Source organism: Remersonia thermophila, chromosome 5 (assembly GCF_042764415.1).
Source record: "Remersonia thermophila strain ATCC 22073 chromosome 5, whole genome shotgun sequence".
Classification (NCBI taxonomy): Eukaryota; Fungi; Ascomycota; class Sordariomycetes; order Sordariales; family Chaetomiaceae; genus Remersonia; species Remersonia thermophila.
The window spans coordinates 2579517-2593220 of NC_092221.1; the positions used below are offsets into that span (position 1 = coordinate 2579517).

The 13704-nt window shown below is 62.0% G+C and overlaps 7 protein-coding genes across 7 annotated transcripts; 4 read left to right on the plus strand and 3 right to left on the minus strand.

The window, feature by feature from the left end:
- Window positions 1-1012: 1012 nt before the first annotated feature.
- On the plus strand, window positions 1013-1852 carry VTJ83DRAFT_5945 (uncharacterized protein; the record flags this gene model as incomplete). Its single annotated transcript, XM_071012601.1, has 1 exon — window positions 1013-1852. The coding sequence occupies one exon, from the start codon at window positions 1013-1015 to the stop codon at window positions 1850-1852; it is 840 nt and encodes a 279-aa protein (XP_070865320.1).
- A 1054-nt stretch (window positions 1853-2906) lies between these two features.
- VTJ83DRAFT_5946 (uncharacterized protein) lies at window positions 2907-4330 on the plus strand (the record flags this gene model as incomplete). Its single annotated transcript, XM_071012602.1, has 2 exons — window positions 2907-3122; window positions 3218-4330. The coding sequence occupies 2 exons, from the start codon at window positions 2907-2909 to the stop codon at window positions 4328-4330; spliced, it is 1329 nt and encodes a 442-aa protein (XP_070865321.1).
- Window positions 4331-4722: 392 nt separating this feature from the next.
- VTJ83DRAFT_5947 (uncharacterized protein) lies at window positions 4723-6075 on the minus strand (the record flags this gene model as incomplete). Its single annotated transcript, XM_071012603.1, has 3 exons — window positions 4723-5412; window positions 5481-5665; window positions 5868-6075. The coding sequence occupies 3 exons, from the start codon at window positions 6073-6075 to the stop codon at window positions 4723-4725; spliced, it is 1083 nt and encodes a 360-aa protein (XP_070865322.1).
- Window positions 6076-7152: 1077 nt separating this feature from the next.
- On the plus strand, window positions 7153-7510 carry VTJ83DRAFT_5948 (uncharacterized protein; the record flags this gene model as incomplete). Its single annotated transcript, XM_071012604.1, has 2 exons — window positions 7153-7277; window positions 7363-7510. The coding sequence occupies 2 exons, from the start codon at window positions 7153-7155 to the stop codon at window positions 7508-7510; spliced, it is 273 nt and encodes a 90-aa protein (XP_070865323.1).
- A 261-nt stretch (window positions 7511-7771) lies between these two features.
- VTJ83DRAFT_5949 (uncharacterized protein) lies at window positions 7772-9868 on the minus strand (the record flags this gene model as incomplete). Its single annotated transcript, XM_071012605.1, has 2 exons — window positions 7772-9732; window positions 9808-9868. 2 exons carry the CDS (start codon window positions 9866-9868, stop codon window positions 7772-7774), a joined length of 2022 nt encoding a protein of 673 aa, XP_070865324.1.
- Window positions 9869-10784: 916 nt separating this feature from the next.
- On the plus strand, window positions 10785-12230 carry VTJ83DRAFT_5950 (uncharacterized protein; the record flags this gene model as incomplete). Its single annotated transcript, XM_071012607.1, has 3 exons — window positions 10785-10903; window positions 10965-11098; window positions 11191-12230. The coding sequence occupies 3 exons, from the start codon at window positions 10785-10787 to the stop codon at window positions 12228-12230; spliced, it is 1293 nt and encodes a 430-aa protein (XP_070865325.1).
- A 214-nt stretch (window positions 12231-12444) lies between these two features.
- Window positions 12445-13369, minus strand: VTJ83DRAFT_5951 (uncharacterized protein; the record flags this gene model as incomplete). Its single annotated transcript, XM_071012608.1, has 3 exons — window positions 12445-12711; window positions 12778-13153; window positions 13254-13369. 3 exons carry the CDS (start codon window positions 13367-13369, stop codon window positions 12445-12447), a joined length of 759 nt encoding a protein of 252 aa, XP_070865326.1.
- Between the last annotated feature and the right edge of the window lie 335 nt (window positions 13370-13704).

Sequence of the window (13704 nt, forward strand, 5' to 3'; positions counted from 1 at the left end):
ACACCAACTTGACGTGGGCCTCGATCTGCGAAAGCCTGATCCGAGAGCTCGAAAAGGATCCGCACAAGCTGGCGGACGAGCGAGCGGTAGGCTTGTATCTGGCAGATAGCCAGGGCCGCCGGTGCGGTGTGTCATGGCTCGACCGGGTCCCGGGGCTCAGGTGGGGACACCTAGTAGCTGCGGCCCGGAAAACGCTGTCTTTATGTACCAGAGGGGACTGGATCTCTGGCTATGCAACCCATGTGAACTTGAACGGGTTCTGCATGGTGCAATGTTTGTCGCAGGCTTCGGCTTGTTTCCGGAACACCTGATAAGGGATGCGTCTTGGGTGCGGCATCCGATGACATGTAATACTGTGCAAGGGGGCTTGTGCGAGAGATCAACGTCTTGGGTATACGTACCTAGTGTGTATCAACGGCGAGGATGCAATTGGCTACTTTGATGAACGTTGGTGAAGGAATCACTGCTCGGCAGACGAATCTGCGTAGAGAAACAAGATGGAGGATCCTAGACAGCTTATTGATGTGCGCATCTCTGACGAGACGTCGGACCCAACCATCATCTTCCCAGGTATAAGTACGGTGTAACTATACGTACCTGTACAGAAGCCTTGACGCGTTACGAGCACACACTACCAGCGCAGTGTATAGTAGTAATTACAGAGTACGTTGGGTAAGGTATTTTATGTGTTACGTCGTAGACGCAACGAAGCGAACGTGCCAGCCAAGACATGGAGGTTTCCTGTAACTACATAGTTAACCAGTATTATAATAGTACACAGTAGACAGACAGTCTTATCTTATCGAACCTCACGGAATGTTGGATTCTCCCCCCCCCTGAATCCCCTGCACCTCGCCGTCGCCAGCTCACCACCCTCACACCCTTCCTGCTCGCCGAACGTCTACCCAACTTCGCCCCTCTGCCGATGCGCGACTAGCCGCCAGGCTGACAAGCCGGCCCAATGTTTTCCTCGCTGCGCTTCCCTCTCGGCCGCCGTCTCCGCCGCCGCAGAATGGCCACGCTGGCCCTCGCCGCCTTGGTCTTGATCGCCCTTGTCCTGCCCCTCTACATCGTCTACAAGCCGCCATCCTTGCTTATTCGCCACCTTTCCCACCGCTGGACCGACGTGCTCTTCCGCATATGGCTGCCCAAGTCCAAGAAGCTGGTCGCCCTGACCATTGACGACGCTCCGTCGGACCACACCCCGGCGATCCTCGCCGCCCTGGCCGCCAGCGGTGCCCACGCCACCTTTTTCGTCATCGGGAGCCAAGCCCGCGGCCGCGAGCACCTCCTCCGCGACATCGTCCGTGCCGGCCACGAGCTCGCCAACCACGGCATGCGCGACGAGCCCGCCACCCGTCTCAGCACCCCCGAGCTTACGTCCCAGATCATCGCCGTCCAGCGCCTCATCGACGACGCCTACCGCGCCGAAGGCCTCGAGCCGCCTCCGGGACCCAGCCCGGATGACATGGAGAGCGTGCTGGACCCGAACAACGCCAATGCAGACGACGACGACAACAACCCCACCCCGCTGCCCAGCCACAGCTCGCGGTGGTTGCGGCGCTACTACCGGCCTGGATCGGGCTTCTTCAGCGAGCGCATCCGCGGAGTGGCGCGGCGCCTGGGCTATCGCGTCGTGCTGGGCAGCATCTACCCCCACGATGCGCAGATTGGCTGGTCCTGGATCAACGGGCGCCACATCCTGAGCATGCTGAGCCCGGGCGGCATCATCGTATGCCACGACCGGCGGTCTTGGACGGAGCCGATGCTGCGCCGCGTCCTGCCGGAGATGCGCCGGCGTGGGTATCGTGCCGTGACGCTGACGGAACTGCTTGACGAGGTGACGGGTTGAGAAGGGCCAGGAAGGAAGGCGTTAGGATCGATCCTCTCTACGCTTGCGCTCATGGTTGTCGTCATTCTCATTGCCGAGGGCCACGCCGGGCAACAGCGCGCGCTGCGCAGACGTCGGCGCCGCTGCAGCGATCCGGCCGCCCAAGGACCGGCTTTCTGCGCTCACATACCCATTCCGCGAGGCCTCGAGGGCTCGATGAACAACAGCCTTAGTAGTATTAGTCCGCTGCTGAGCACACATGGCACCTGGCTGAACGGGCCATCGCCCTCTTCGACCAGTACCCGACGCTATCCTGCAGATCTAATACAGTTCCCTCGGAGCACGCGCCTTCTATCCCTCCGACATGGACGCATTCGACACGCTTCGGGATCCCAGCATCATGTATGCGGCTTGCGTGCCGCCCCATCCATCCTGGACACCTTTGATCGCCAGGAATCAACCAGACCGAGCAGTTCTCCTGGGGCTTTGCGTTGCGCAAATGAATGTGGACAGGAACGGCACAACCATGGTTAGGCCTCTAGGACCACCAAGATATTTCGCGACGGGCGCCAGGCCATGTTCGAAAAAAAGGAATGCAATGCTGAAGATTTCCGATCGGCCTAGCTGCTGGTGACGCCGGCCATTGTTTTCCGTACAACCCGCGTCTGCTTGGTGCTTGTCTATCCCGTGAGCCTTTTCGCTTTGCCAGTACACAGTATCCAGATGAGACTCGCCAAAGACATGGGTAATAATTCCTCGGGGGCGACGATACCGCTGGGCAGCGGAGCTGAGTGGAGCAAGACGGCTGCATGGGCCAAAGGCGGGACTCCGAAGGCGCCGAGTTTGCCGCTTGTAAGACGCCCTAAGAATGACGAATCGATGCCGAATGGAGCCGATCGGGGCCACCCGCGCCGATATCGATGGGGAGCGTGGTAGACATGGCGGTCACCACCAACCCTCACGGCCGTCGTAGTGATCTTTTTGCTCACGTCCACACCTGCTTTTGTTCCCGGTCTGAAAAAAAAAAAAAAAAAAGAAAAGAAAAGAAAAAGACATCTCACCCTTTTTCTTCACCATGGTCTCCAACGGCACCGTCGAGAAGCAGGCCCCCGGCGCCGCCCCGGGCCAGCTCGAAGCCGCCTTCGGGCGGCCGCTGGCCCTTGCCTCTCTCTCCATCCACGCCGACGACTACACCAACACGCATCCGGCCGTCGCGCCGCCCATGCACGTCTCAACCACCTTCCGTTACCCGCGCAACCCCGACGAGCTGGTGCCCTGGTCCGAAGCCGATGTGAGCCTGCTCCGCAACCCCTTGACCAAGCCGACATGGCATGCCCTATGATGGCATGGCATGCCACGACGCACACAAGCTAACCCTGCGCGCAGCCCGACGACTTTGAGTCCTTCTACATCTACTCGCGCGAAAAGTCCCCCACCAGCACCCGCTACGAGGCCATCCTCACCTCCCTCCTCGGCGGGCCGGCCATCTCGTACGCCTCGGGCCTCGCCGCGTTCCACGCCATGATGGTCTTCCTCAACCCGCGCCGCGTCGCCATCGGCGGCGGCTACCACGGCTGCCACGGCATCCTGCGCATCCTGCACAAGCTCAACGGGCTCGAGACGGTCGAGCTCGAGGACGACGCGGCGCTGGCGCGGCTGCGGCCGGGCGACGTGATCCACGTCGAGACGCCGCTCAACCCGACGGGCGAGGCGCGGGACCTCGAGTTCTACCGCCGCAGGGCCGACGAGCTGGGCTGCTGGCTGACGGTGGACGCGACGTTCGCGCCGCCGCCCCTGCTCGAGCCGTTCCGCTGGGGCGCCGACATTGTGATGCACAGCGGCACCAAGTACTTTGGCGGCCACAGCGACATGCTGAGCGGCGTGCTGGCCGTGAACCCCCGGTGGGCCGCGAGCCGGACGGTGCCCGGGCAGGGGAAGAAGGAGGACGAGGGCGGGGCGGAGGAGAGCAAGCTGACGTGGGTGCAGCAGCTGCGGGAGGAGAGGCTGCTCCTGGGCGGCGTGATGGGGAGCTTGGAAGGGTGGCTGGGCGTGCGCAGCCTGCGGACGCTGGAGCTGCGCGTGCAGCGGCAGAGCCAGAACGCGCAGAGGCTGGTGCGGTGGCTGGCGGACGAGCAGGCCCGGGGCGAGGGCGTGGTGGCGGAGCTGGTGCACCGCGTCCAGCACGCGTCGCTGCAGCCCGAGGCGGCGGACGAGGGCTCGTGGCTGGCGAGGCAGATGCCCAACGGCCACGGCCCCGTGTTTGCGCTGTGGCTCGCGACGGAGCAGCTCGCGCGCAGGCTGCCGTCCAAGCTGAGGCTGTTCCACCACGCGACGAGCCTCGGCGGGGTCGAGAGCTTGGTCGAGTGGCGCGCCATGAGCGATTCCACGGTCGACCGCCGCTTGATCCGCGTGAGCGTCGGCGTCGAGGCGTGGGAGGACCTGAGGGACGATTTGCTCCAGGGGTTCCAGGCGTTGAAGGAGGATGCGGGGGACAGGTGAGCGTGGCATTCCTTCGATCGGGCGATAGACATTTTCGACGGGGCTAGAGCCAAATAGACTTTGCCATGCCTGCTGTTGGGAGGTGTCATCATTATGTATTACTATGTGCTGTCAGGATTTGCTCGTTGCCTCCTCCTCCCTTAAGGCTTGCTCAGGGAGGTAGGTAGGTAGGTAGGTAGATAGGTAGGTCATAAATGCTTAGCATACGCGTGCTCGTCAACGTGTCCAGCCCCGTAACCCCCTCCGTAACAGCCCGACCCTGCTCCATCTCACCCCGTCCCAATCGTGACGCATTCATCGCTCATTGATCGTTGGAGATTCTTCCTCATGGAACAAACCCCCCCCCCCCCCCCCCCCCTTCTCCCTTTGCTTGGAAACTCGGTACGCGGGGCTCAGATCTTGACCTCCTGCATCTGCGACGCTTCCGTTGTCCCCGCCTCCGATGGCACACCCATGGGCTTGAGCTCGGCTTCCTGGACGTTGCTGCCACCGCCGGCAGCCTTCTTCTTCCCACCGCCCAGCGGCAGCGAGATGGCCGGGAGGGGCGGAAGGAAGCGGGACATGCCCGTGCTGGCGCCCGACGACGGCTGCGTCGATGCGGAGGCGGCGGTCGTTCCTAGGGGGGCCTCTTCGAAGCTGTTGCGCGGCGCCTCCGCGGGATAAGGACCGGGAGCCGGATGGTCCTCGTGCTCGGTGTCGGCGTTGGACCGGCCGAAGGAGAAGATGTTGCGCTTCTTTTGCTGGTGCTGGTGCTGCTGTTGCTGCTGCTGGTGCTGCTGCTCCTCATGCTCGTCGTGGTGTCCCAGCAGCCCCCGCCCCAACTTCAGGCCGGAGAGGTACCCCTTCTGCCGCTGGTCTTTTCCTTCCTCCGTCTCATCGTCGAGCTGCACCTCCTCGAACCGCGTCTCGCTCTCCTCCTCGGGCGTGGTGATGTGCGTCGACGCCCCCCAGCTCGTGGTGCTTCGGCTGCTCGCGCTGCTCAGGTCAGACCGGCTGGAGAAGAGGGGGAGCATGCGCGGGTGAGAGTCGAGGCTCTGCCGCGGCCGGTGGCCGTGCCGGACAGGGGTTCTCGCGGAGACGTCCTGCTGCTGGGTCAGCGGCCGGGTTGACGAGAGAGCCGAGCTTCGCCAGGGAGGCAAGGCGGACTCACAAAGGATCTCCGGTACGAGTCAAACGACTCGCGCGAGATGGGAAACTGCTCGATCTCGCCGCCGACGCCGGCGCTGCTCATGCTGCGCCGGTGGTCGCCCGACGTGCGCGCGAGGTAGTGCCGCGGCCAGACGGCCTCGCGCTCGACCGGCGAGGGAGGCAGGTAGACGCCGCTATCGTCGACCACTTTCGGCCGGAACATGTTAGCATCAGAGCACCAAACCCCCCCTTTCCCCCCCGTCTCCCCGAGATGGTCATGAAGGAGTGATGGGGCCAGCCCCCCGGACTCGGGTACCTCCAAACCAACCCGTCCGTTCCGTGGCAGCACATCTGCCAACGGGCCACCAAGCCCTCCTCATCCTTCTGCTGGTGGGGAGTTGAGACGTACCGCTCATCTTGTACTCTCCCGTATCCTGGCTCCTCCTGCCGCGAATGTTGCTGAGCATGGACGACATGCTGGTCCTCGTTGTCCCAACCGTGTCGACCTTCTCGAACCCAGGGTGTGCGGGGTCGCCACCACGCTTTTCATCTTGGATGGCGGGGTTGGCAGCCGCCGGGCTGGGGCGGCGGGCGAACGGATTGCGGAGAATAGGCATTGTGTTGGTCTTGGTCTTGATTTTGGTTTTTTATTTCTTCTTCTTCTTCCTCTTTTCTTTCTTCAGTCTCAAGGGTTCACTTGTCCAGAGAGCAAAAAAAAAAAAAAAAAAAAAAAAAAAAAAAAAAAAAAAAAAAAAAAAAAAAAGGATTGGGAAGGGAGTTTGAGTCGTGTATGAAGTGGCGGGAGAAGCGTTGAGGTTGTTTTGGGGAAACAAAATCTAGCCCCAGGGGGTAAAAGGGTCAAGGGGGAGAGGAGGGGGGGGGGGGGATGATCCGTCCGTGTAAGCCGTCACACCGGTCAGATCTGTGGATGGTTATGGGGTGAGACAAGGAGAGCGAGAAGGCATGGGAAAGCGAACAGCAAAGCGTGGAAACACCATCAAGATGAGCAAAGAGCGAACCGGCCTTTCTCCATCTTGTTTTCCCACTCATAGCGTTACCATCAGGCGTGAACGCCCGGCCTGGGCCGATGCGGTCAGATCAGGTTTTCCACCAGGCGATCCATCTGCGATCCATCCGTCCCCCTACTAAGCCGAACCCCTGTCCGACGGTGGCGCCGAGGAGGCGCTTGGGCTGCCCCTGGTTGGCCGCCCGCCGTTTGACTTGCAGCTCGCTCGTGCCGGACTGCTGCCGCCGCAGCGCACGTTCGCGTTCCCGACTGGACGGCGGTGGCAGAGCGCGCCCTTCGTAGCGCGGCCCGATTTTTCATCATCATCATGTGAGCGAGCGGCGCCTTTGGGGCCGTTGCAGAAGGATAACTACTGTGGTATATCACAAGCGCGGTTTTCTCGAACCTTTGTCTCCGGGATGCCTTATTAGGCCCACCCCGACGCCCTGGCGGACGAAGCCGGCTCTCGCCAAGGAGAACCGGGGTTTTCCTGGCCGGCTCGGGCTTTTTTCACGAGGCATGCCCCTCCGCCGCCCCGGTTCCTGGCCCCCGGGCGGCGGAGGGGATCCACAACATGCGACGAACACCGCATCATCGCCCTCGGACACTGTGCCGCCGGGATCCGGTGGGATGTGAAGCAGAAATCTCGACATGCTGAACATGCTGACAGGGCAAGATTGGCTGTTCCATGGACCCCATCTCGGACATTGAGGTGGATATCTCGATGCACAAGACGCCCTGCTGGGAATGTCCTGGTGGATGCGCACATGGCCCGGTATCTGCGGGGCTGTGGAAGCCCAGACATCTGATAAGGTGTGTGTGTGTGTGTATGTGTGTGTGTGTGTGTAGTATGTGCCGTTTCTCTGCGCTGACAAGTGGCGTGGCGAGCGACGTGCAGGCAGTGCCACGATGGGGTGCAGCAACACAGGTTCCTCCTCGCACATTCGCACATCATGCTGAATACAACGCAAGAGGCTTGGTTCAACTTAGCCGGGCGTGTGCTGCCGCATCCACGAGGGGCTAGCCCGATCGTCCTGGGGGGGTGAACATAGATTGGCAACCAAGGGGTGAGGGTACAGGTGACGCCATGTTTATCCAAGAATAACAAACAGCATCATCCGACAGGAGCACGAAATGAGAGAACCATCATCACCAGCACTGAAAACATTGAGCTCGTGGAAATCGGCTCTGGCATCGCGAACTTTTCTCGACCGACATGGAACCCGCCCCCGCCCTCAACACCATAGTAACAGACGTGGAAAAAGAAACATGACCATCCCGCTAGCTCATCTTATCCCACCCTCAACCTAGTCCGCATCGCTCCCCGCATCGTCCGAAAACCCGTTGAACTCGTCTTCCTCCTCATCCGACTCTCCCTCCTCCGCCTCGCTCTCATCCTCGGACGCGTTATCGTTCTCCTCAATGTCAAACGAGGCACTCACATCCCAGCGATCCCCCTTCGCGCTGGCGCTGACGTACTTGACAAAGCGCAGCGTGCCGCTGTCGCGCAGCACAATCGTCATCTTGTTCCACGCCGCCGCCTGGAAGAAGAGGATGTTGTCATCGTCGGAGCTGGTCTTGTACACGGCCGCGTCCTCGTCGCCGTCCTCGTCGCTGGCCATGTAGACCTCGTGGCCGCCAACTTCCTCCTCCTCCTCCTCCTCGGGCTCGGGCTCGGGCTCGGGCTCCTTCTCAACCGCCTTGCCCTTGCCCTTGCCCTTGCTCTTGCTCTTGCTCTTGTCCTTGTCGTCGGCTTTGGCCTTGCCCTTGCCCTTACCGTTGGCAGCGGCCTTGCCGTTGGCAACCTCCTCATCGGACGAGGCATCCTCGTCGTCCTCGCCGTCGTCCTCGGGCTCCACGTCTCCCCATCCGTCGGTCGGCGTGAAGCCAATGTTCACCTCGAGCCTGTGCTTGCCTTCAAAGCCGGTGGCGAGCGTGTAGTCCTTGCCACGGCGGAAGCGGCGCGCCAGCACGTCGTAGCTCTCGATGACGGTGCGCGTGGCCATCTGCAGCCACAGGCGGAACTGCCTGGACGGGAGGAGCACCTCGAGGAGCTCCTTCAGGGGCGAATCTTCCAGACCGGCCTGCCCCGGTTGGAGGTACAGGTAGCGGTGCTTGTGCGGCGGCCGCGCGACCTTCCAGGGGCCCTTCTCAATCTCCTCGGCGGCCTCGGGCAGGGGCTTGGCTTCCTGCGCCTCAACGTACTTGCGCAGCCTTTCGGCGAACTTTGGGTGGAGTATGTCGGACAGAGTAATGCTAAACTCCTCCTCAAAGTGGTCGGCCACGCGCTCGAGGGTGTCGGGGACCAGGTACGTCGGGGACATGTACTTGAGCAGGAACTCGAGATCGGCCTCGTCAAGCGGGAAGTCGTCGCCTTCTCCCTGGCCGGCCGTCTGCTTCTCCACGGGGATCGGCTTGGCCAGCGGGCGGTCGTGCTGATCCGGGTTGCCCTGCAGCTGCATGAGGCCGCTCTTCTGGGCGGCCTTCTCCTCGGCGCCCTCGACGTAGCCGTCCTCGCCGACCTGGGGGATGTGGAACCACCCGCTGATGGCCATGCGGATCCGACCGCCGTTCCTGTCGAGCTCCTCCTGGGAGGAGGCGTGGTAGACCTCCTCGACGTCGTGGAAGGACTCGCCAGGCTGGACGGCGAAGAAGGAGAGCTGGTTCCAGGCCGGCGGGATGACCTTGACGACGTCTGGCAGCGGCGTCTTGGCGATCTCGTTGCCCTTGCCCTCGCGCTCCACGACGGGGAAGAGGCGCAGGGCGCCACCCCACTCGGGCTGCCACGGGGTGTCGGGATCGGTGAGGTACAGAATGTAGCTGACCTTGCGGGAGCCGATGACGTCGTCGTGGCAGAGCAGGTAGCAGCCGGGGGTGTAGACGTTGATGGCCATGTCGGTCTTGCGGCCGCTCAGGGGTCCGCAGCCGGTGATGTGGGAGACAAAGTCGCGGAAGGTCTGGGAGTAGAGGGCGTCGCGCAGGGCGAGAAGCGAGGGGAGCTTGGCCAGGGCCTCGTCCTCGAGCCCGTCCAGGTTGGCGAGGTCGCCGCTCTGGTGGATCTTGTAGATGTCGGTCTCCTTGGGGGTGAAGTGGACGTTGGCCTTGATCTCGTTGCGCACCTTGCGCAGCAGCGCGTCGTCGACCAGCTCCGAGATGACGCTGTGCTTGTAGGGGCTGGAGGTGGCATACTGCGCGGCGTACTTGTCGCGGACGGCCTTGTCGAAAAGGCCCTTGCGGAAGCGTGCCTTGGCATCCTCCTCGCTCAGGGCTGCTGCGTGTCAGCAAGGCGACGAGGAGGGTGCAAGAGCAAGGGCGTCTAGGTGGTACGCGGGGGGGAACTGACTGTTCTTGGATCGCTTGGTCGCCGATTTGGCGCCTGCGGGACCGTCGGCTTTCCTCTTCATCTTGGAGGTCCTCAATGGCTCAATTGGTTGAACAAAACAGAGAAAGAGAGGGGAAAAAAAGCCCGAGGGCCAGCGAGGAGGAGAGCTGGGGCTTTAGAGACAGAGCTCTGCTCCGAAGTGGCCTGATATGACCCGTGAAATAAGTTTCAAAAGTTACGGCGGTGTCGGGCGGCAGAAAATTCCTGTGGGTCTGCTGTGGAGTCATTAGTGGGGACTGGTCTGCGGGGTCCCGATTATCTGCCCCACCGCGTCCCCGCCCGGAGCTGCATGATATCCCAAGCGGCCAGCCATTCCCGTGCTCCTCCTTTGCATCCAAGTACATAGTCTGAGGTCCCGTGCAGAGAAACCAGGCGATAACCATGGCCGGAATAACAGCGCGTCACATTGATTTCGGGATCACAATCCTCCCTGCTGTCGCCTTACCGTCCATGTCCTATGCCTCCTCCAATGCAGCGTGCTGGTGCACTCATGCTTGACGGCACGGGGGCTCAACCTGCGCCGGTTAGAAAAACCGACAAGCCATCGCCCTCTATTTCGTGGCCATGATCCTGCCAAAAGGGCTGATTGCTGCATGAGGTCTTGTATACATCCAGATTTGGCGTAGAACCACGTCAGCTCGTCTTCTTTGGCTATACAGCACACCGGGGCTGCGCTTATTCCACCTGCCACCGTCCGTGGATATCAGCCGGCAAGGACCCACTCCGCCGGCTATTGTGGGTCCGCTCCGTTTGAGCTCCGGGACTGGGTTCCATTGGGAGCGGAAACCCCACCCGGGCCGCTTGCGGAAACACCAATACCTTCAGCTTGTAGAGGCTGTCTTATTTCACGATACTCTTGGAGTTGAATACCTTTTTGGAAAATATTCCTCATCTAAACCACAAAGCATCTTTACTGATCCACCCAACCTGCTGTCATCATGGGCAGCAGCTCGCTAAACATGGACGAGGTTAGGGGAAGCTTCCCCGCACTGGCCGGCGACGATGTCTTCCTCGACAACGCCGCAGGAAGCCAGGTCCTGGGGACCGTGGTACAGCAGTATTTGATCCCTACGTGCTCTCCATGAGCTCAGACCGGATCTCTGTTAACAACGCCCCAGAATCCAAGATTTCCTCCTCCATACCAATGTCCAGCTTGGCGCCACCTACAAGGCCAGCAAGAAAGCCACGGATTGCTATGAGGAAGGCTACACCGCCGCAGCGCGGTACATTGGCGCCACAAGAGACGAGATCGGTCCGTAACATGCGTCCCTCCCTATCTTTGCCATTTTCAATTTTCAGAACCTCGCGTCTCACTCCCCCCCCCCCCCCCTTCTTGGCATCCAGTCCTCGGCCCCTCCACCACCCAGCTCTTCCGCATCATCTCCTTCGCCCTGGACGTCTCCCCCGGCGACGAGCTCGTCCTCTCCCTCGCCGACCACGAGGCCAACATCACCCCCTGGCTCGACCTGGCCGCGCGCCACAGCCTGGCGGTCCGATGGTGGGCGCCCAACGCCGCGGCGTGCCCGTCCAGCCCCAGGCTCCTCCCCGCCGACCTCGCGCCCCTCCTCACCCCGCGCACCCGCCTGGTGGCTTGCACCCACGCAAGCAACCTCCTCGGCACCGTCCACGACGTCCGCGCCATCTGCGCCGTCGCGCGCGCGCACGCCCCGGACGCGCTCGTGTGCGTCGACGGGGTGGCGTACGCGCCGCACCGCCCCGTGGACGTTGGCGAGCTGGGGGTGGACTTGTACGGCTTTTCGTGGTACAAGGTGTTTGGGCCGCACGTGGCGCAGGTGTACGCGAGCCCGCGGGCGAGGGCTCGGCTCCGGTCGCTGGGGCATGGTTTCGGGAAGCAGAGGCCGCAAAGCGGGGAGGAGAAGGAGGAGAAGGAGGAGGAGGAGAAAAAGAAAACGGTCACGCTCGAGGAGAAGGTCGGATTGTCGGGAGCGAGCTATGAGCTGGTGGCTGGCATTCCGGCGGCGGTGCGGTATTTGCAAGGGAAGGAAGGTGGAGGCGGGAGGTGGGATGCCATCGTGCAGCACGAGGCCGAGCTGCAAAAGCTGCTGCTGAAGTGGCTCTCGGCGCGAGAGGATGTGACGGTGTGGGGGGAGCGAGACGGAAACCCGGCGGAAAGGGTGCCGACCATCAGCTTCACGGTGCGTGGCTGGCGGTCCAAGGAGGTGGTGGCGCGGGTCGAGGCTGAGAGTGGCGGGAGGGTAGGAATTCGGGCCGGGTCGTTTTACTCGGGTCGGTTGGCAGAGACGGTGCTGGGGCTGGACGCTGGGGACGGGGTGGTGAGGGTGAGCTTGGTGCATTACAACACGGCCGGCGAGGTCCAGCGGTTGATTGCCTTGTTGGAGAAGATATTGGGTGAGAAGAACTAGGGGCTGGATGGAGAGCAGATGCGGCCGGTGCAAGCTTTCAATGGATTGAAATGGCGAGCCTCTCTCAACTTTGGCATTGAAGAGTTCGATCCTCGGCTTCTATGGAACCCTACCCGTAATCAAAACCTACGCCACAACTCACAACGCCTCGCTTTCTCACCTCATGCCGTTTCTACAAAACGCCTATTGTTTTTGTTTTTGCCCAAGAAATGCATCATTGCTTACCGACCCTCTTCTCCACCGCCTCCCGCAGCAAGGCGATCACCGCCGCGGGGTCTGGGGCGCAAAACACGGCGCTACCCGCAACGATAACGTTGGCGCCCGCGTCGGCGGCCTGGTCGATGGTGCCCGGGCCCAGGCCGCCGTCCACCTCGATGTTGAGCTCCGGGTACCGGGCCCGCAGGGCCTGCACCTTGGGCAGCTCCGAGGCCATGAACTTTTGCCCGCCGAACCCGGGCTCGACGGTCATGATGAGGGCCATCTGGGCGGGGGTCGGTCAGCACGCAACGGCCAAACACGCACGAAACCCAGCAACGGAGGTGCTCACATCCGGGCGCTCGGCGGGGTCCTCGGCGTCGAGGACATCATAGAGCACGTCGACAGGCGTGGCAGGCTTGATGGCGATGCCGGCGAGCATGCCCTGCTCGTGGATGAAGCGGATCAGCTCGCGCGGGGAGGTCTTGCTGTCGGAGCGGCCCTCGGGGCTCTCGGCGGCGGTGGAGTTGATGGCGGCCTCGTAGTGGAAGCAGTACAAGTCGCAGCCGGCCTTTTTGAACTCCTTGACCCACTTCTTGGGCTCGGCGATCATCATATGGCAGTCAAAGGTGCCCCGGCCGTGCTTCTCGGTAGGGCGGTCGACGTGGGAGCGAATCTTTGCAACCACGGGAGGGCCAAACGTGAGGTTGGGGACGAAGTGGCCGTCCCTGGGGCGTGCGGGTCAGCACGGAGAGCACCGAGCAGCCCGGGAAGAGACGGCGATGTCTCATTTCACCCATCGCCTCTTCACTTTCACGTGGGACTTACATGATATCGACGTGGAGCCAGTCGGCGCCCCGCTGGATGGTCCTCGAGCATTCCGCTCCCAGGTCGGCGAAATCGGCCGAGAGGATGGACGGGGCGATGATGGCCTTGGGCGCCATGGTGTTGACTACCTAGGGGGGGGGGAGAAAGAGGGGGCGGTGACGTATGTGGAAGTCAAAAGGTTGAGCAAATCCAAGCAGACACGAATCGAAGATGGGTTGAGGCAGAGATTTGAACACCACCTTTTTGCTCGTGTGGTACCGTCCCGTCTTCGGAGAAAGCGGTCCAACATGGCGGGGGCGGGGCAGTTTTGGAGTCCCGTCCGGTCTGTTCTTCAGGGGGATCCACCAACCGGGACCTGGCAGGGGGAGAAGGGGGAGGGGGGGGTCCACGGTCCACAGGTCCATACTAACAGTACTACACGCAGTACACAGTATTATAGCTCCATGTGGTG